At 48.1% G+C, this 5,000-nt stretch overlaps 1 protein-coding gene across 1 annotated transcript in view; it reads right to left on the reverse strand.

Annotated features, from left to right (window-relative positions):
• The window catches only part of LOC136935761 (voltage-dependent R-type calcium channel subunit alpha-1E), a 72,393-nt gene that overhangs the window by 42,631 nt on the left and 24,762 nt on the right, over window positions 1-5,000 (reverse strand). Inside the window, 3 exon segments of the mRNA XM_067229428.1 lie at window positions 2,235-2,248; window positions 2,344-2,483; window positions 3,638-3,743. Coding sequence (XP_067085529.1) covers window positions 2,235-2,248; window positions 2,344-2,483; window positions 3,638-3,743 — 260 coding nt within the window.

Below are 5,000 nucleotides of genomic sequence, written 5' to 3' on the forward strand. Positions count from 1 at the left end.
CTGTTCATTAAACACTAATGGATGAAGATGACTCATCCAATATTACCTCCACATCTCATCATCCTCACTCATCCTTTAATACGACCGCCTGCCCCTGCCCTCGCTGCAATCTTTGTGGCTTGTGTAAGAGAGAGAGAGGGAAGGAGAGCAACAGACAGGACAAAGGAGATGAGGAGAGAGAGAGAGAGAGAGAGAGAGAGAGAGAGAGAGAGAGAGAGAGAGAGAGAGAGAGAGAGAGAGAGAGAGAGAGAGAGAGAGAGAGCAGACGAGAGAGAGGACAAAGGAGATGACTAGAGGGAGAGAGAGAAAGCAGGTTAAAGAAAGAGAGAGAACAAAAGAGAGAGTATTAAATTACTTTCTGTAGTGAGGGATAGCAGAAAGGACTATCAGCATCTAAAGGCCTACTTCATTATTGAATGAATGAATGAATAAAGCCTAATTACATCCAGGGAACATTGAATCCTCTCCCCATTCTCTCAAGTCTCTGACTACCTCCATGATGATCAGGGAAAAACACACGGCTGCTGAGAAGTATATCAGGATTCAATATATCCGTTCCTTTAGGAAGACCTGCCTTGCCAAAGGTGATTGACACGAAACAGGTTTGCTGGAACATGATTGGCTGGAAAGTAGAGGGCCACTCCAAAACTGGAAATTGACTTTCCAGTGGCACTCTGTCTGTGTTGCTAAACAACTCTCAGAGGGCCTTATTAGCTACACAACATGTTTGTGGAACGTGCGGACAAAAATATATAGGGGATTATTTATTTACTTTTACTGAAAAGAATCATGCCTATGTACCTTTAATAGTAGCTGTTGACTTATTTTTACGTAAAAAAGCTGCCCCTAATGGCCAAAGCAGGTGTGACAGTTTCCCCAGAACCATGTAGAGCAAGGTGTGATTAATAAGTATTAATCAGTGGAGTGAAAGGTTAGCCTAGACAGGCTGTTAAGCCACACACAAGCTCACAAGAGGTAGACGGGCTCTACAGAGAACACCAGGGGGATTAAAACATCGATTAGCTTTTTCCTCGCTCTAATTTGCTCTGCACAGGTTTTAATGACTCTACTTTAGGACTTGAGGTGAGTCACAGAGAGGGTATCTATACTATAGATCTATCTGGCGTCTGAGGCATTTTTGTTACCACCCTCGATTTAGTCATCACGTCTGGGCTAATAATGCTACGATACTGCACTTAGCTAATACTGTACTTAACTTATAATTACATAATTTAGCAACAGGCTAGTAGTGTCTCTCTGAAGGGATAAACAACTGAAGACAAACAGCCCCCAACCTCAGCCCTCAGAGATGCACACACACACGCACACTCACACACACAGCTTCTCTTTTTGACCACTCCTACTTTACTATACTCCCTTCAAATCAACTTTCCTTAACCTCTCTTTAACACTCCAATTCCCCATAGCCAGCCTTTCTTCCTCTTTATATTAGTACACACACAGTACACACAGTACACACACACACACAATACACACACGCCTCCTTTCAGCAGAACCTCATTCAGAGCTCTGCTCATCAATAATACATTGCACAGAATCATGTAAAATTCTTAAAGAACCCTAGCTTCCACCCTTTGTACTTGTGCACCACAGATTGATTAATATTTCATTTGTGAGTGTTTGCGTGTGTGTGTTCGTTTGTGTGTGGTATGTATGTGGGTGTTAAACCAGTCTAGTGCTTTTCCTTCAACCATCTTATGTCCCATCATATTAAATAAAAAATCATCTCTGAAAGCTGTCCTGAAAACCTTTTAGATATCAGCTCCTAAACAGGAAGTCAGGGAGCATGTGACATATAGGAACCAGCCGCCTAGCCATCGTTCGTCACTATCAGCTTCCTGTCTAAGGCTTCACCTTAAGAGGCTGGCACAGTCTTGCAGAAGGTTAGCTACTGTATGCCACCCCAGAAGCTGAAGCACATTGAAACAAACTCCCTTTCCTGCAACTGTGATTCCTGTGTATGACACTGCCACTTCTGAGCTGGGTGAAACTGCTACACAAATTGCAGCGTCTTTGGAATCTCAACTGGGGACCGATATCTCCTCGATATCTGACTCTCCTCCTCAAGTCTCCTCGCAGGAAATGAACACCCAATAAACATCTGATCCAGTCAAATGCACATTATTCAGACCTTAGGTAGACAGCAGTTGCTCAGTCAGTACTGTAGCTCACGCTAGGTGAAGGTCATGAAAAGAAAACAGGGGCTGTTGTACCGGTTACAGGCAGGCTGAAGCAGAGGATGTGCACATGCACGCACACATCAACACGCACACGCAAACACGTCACACGCGTGTTCCCGCGGCCTGGACGCGTTCTGCTCACCCGCTGAGGACCACGATGAAGTCCATGACGTTCCAGCCGTTCCTCAGGTAGGAGCCTTTGTGGAACACGAACCCCAGAGCCACAACCTTAATTCCCGCCTCCAAGCAGAACATCCCGATGAAGTAGGGTTCCGTTTTTTCCTGTCAATCAAACAACAGACCAATCAAAAACGCGGGGAAACACGGAAAACATGGTCAAGAGGAGATGACGACGAGGTCACAATGATCACCATGACGATGACGGTCGTCTCTGTCGACGACAACACCAGCCATCACACCAACCTTCTCTAAGATGGTACACAGTGTTCTATACCATGCTCACCCTGACCCTAACCCTGAATATCAACAAGGCTCAGTCCATGCTGTTGCACCCTGTTGTGGAGCCTTTCGAGGAGACACCTAAAGGTTAATGGTGGTTCTCTCCCAGTAGGGATCCTATCCCTGATGACGGTGGAACTGAGAGGCTTCTCTGGTCTCTCTGGGTCAAGTCTCTCTGTGTTAGAAGGTAAACGCTTTGCACCATTCAAACGACTCAAATGAATGAATAGTTCGCAAGTTCTGCAGAAGCCTGATAGCGACTCGTTCATTTGAATCAGGTGTGTTGGAGCAGGGAAACATCTAAAAACGTACAGGACAGTGGGCCCTGAGGACCAGGGTTGAAGACCACTGTTGTAGACCCACAGCTATATGGTTCTGGGAAGCAGGGTTGAACACAAGGGAAGAGCAGGGTGTGGTTGTGGGAAGCAGGGTTGAACACAAGGGAAGAGCAGGGTGTGGTTGTGGGAAGCAGGGTTGAACACAGGGGAAGAGCAGGGTGTGGTTGTGGGAAGCAGGGTTGAACACAAGGGAAGAGCAGGGTGTGGTTGTGGGAAGCAGGGTTGAACACAAGGGAAGAGCAGGGTGTGGTTGTGGGAAGCAGGGTTGAACACAGGGGAAGAGCAGGGTGTGGTTGTGGGAAGCAGGGTTGAACACAAGGGAAGAGCAGGGTGTGGTTGTGGGAATCAGGGTTGAACACAAGGGAAGAGCAGGGTGTGGTTGTGGGAAGCAGGGTTGAACACAGGGGAAGAGCAGGGTGTGGTTGTGGGAAGCAGGGTTGAACACAAGGGAAGAGCAGGGTGTGGTTGTGGGAAGCAGGGTTGAACACAAGGGAAGAGCAGGGTGTGGTTGTGGGAAGCAGGGTTGAACACAAGGGAAGAGCAGGGTGTGGTTGTGGGAAGCAGGGTTGAACACAAGGGAAGAGCAGGGTGTGGTTGTGGGAATCAGGGTTGAACACAAGGGAAGCGCGAGTCCCTTACCAGCCTCTTGGACATGGGTGTCTTGTCTTCTCCAGGGAGGTGTTGTTCCAGAGCCAGCACGATGCAGTTGGCAATGATTGTGGCCAGGATCATGTACTCAAACGGAGTGTCACAACACAGTTAAGGTTATCACACTCAAGTGCTACAAAGGTCATATTATTGACAACATTTAACCTTTTAAATCTATTCATATATTACGTTTTTTTTGGTGTGTGTGTGTTAGTCAAGTCAAATCAAGACTTTAACAGATAAAGTAACAAACAGGGCATTGTGTTTCAGTCCTAACATAGCAGGTTACTGGCAGAGCATGTCTGCTTGCACAGAACAGTGTCTGAGCGTATCGGCCCTTGGGAAACCCTTCTATGACCTGTACTGGTTTAGACGAGCCGAGGTAATTGACCAATTAAAATCCAGATGCTGCATTGACAGGGTTGCTGCCACCCTTTTCATTTACGATGAGCAGGATGTCAGCGCTACAATCTGATTGGTCCACTCATCCCCACTGTCTCAAAATGCACAGATGAAACCCTGTTCATTAGATGAAACCCTGTTCATTGATTGGCTGTCACAAAGTATTAGATGCTGTCTCTTGCTTCGGTGGTGAACATGCAGTCATGGACACGCTCGCGCACACACACACACGCACACGAAGGCATGCACGCACCACAGGCACAGCACTATGCAGTTCCTGGCACATTGACATTCACACACTCTCTCTCTCTCTCTCTCTCTCTCTCTCTCTCTCTCTCACACACACACACCCACACACACAGCTGCCTGCCACAGCCCTTACCCCCATGGTTCCAGGGTGACAGAGGCCAGCGCAGGGCTGCGGGGAGGGAAGAGCGGCTGGAGGATGTGTGGGTGGAGGGTGACCCTCATCAGGGCACTTTACTACGAGCTCACACAATAGGGGATGGAAGAGAGAGGGAGGAAGAGAACAAGAGAGAGAGTGAGAGAGACAGAGAGATAGAGGGAGCTGGCAGCTGTTGCCTGTAGGGTCACAAAGGGACGTAGTGAGAAGAGGAGGTAAACTCTGTTCTCTGTCTCACCTGGGATCCCTAACACATACCACTTCCCTCTCCGTGGAGGTCTCTCTACCCTCCTCTCCACACACCGCATCCCTCATGGCAGCAGATCAGTGGTCCTGTGGATCCATCCTGAGCTGAGAGGACTTACACTCACGCTATGCCGTGGTGTAGTCTGGGTGTCTGGGTAAGGGGTTAGAGGTGTCTGGGTAAGGAGTTAGGGGTGTCTGGGTAAGGGGTAAGGAGTGTCTGGGTAAGAGGTGTCTGGGTAAGGGGTTAGGGGTGTCTGGGTAAGGGGTAAGGAGTGTCTGGGTAAGGGGTTAGGAGTGTCTGGG

Source organism: Osmerus mordax, chromosome 26, assembly GCF_038355195.1.
Source record: "Osmerus mordax isolate fOsmMor3 chromosome 26, fOsmMor3.pri, whole genome shotgun sequence".
In the NCBI taxonomy this organism is placed as follows: domain Eukaryota; kingdom Metazoa; phylum Chordata; class Actinopteri; order Osmeriformes; family Osmeridae; genus Osmerus; species Osmerus mordax.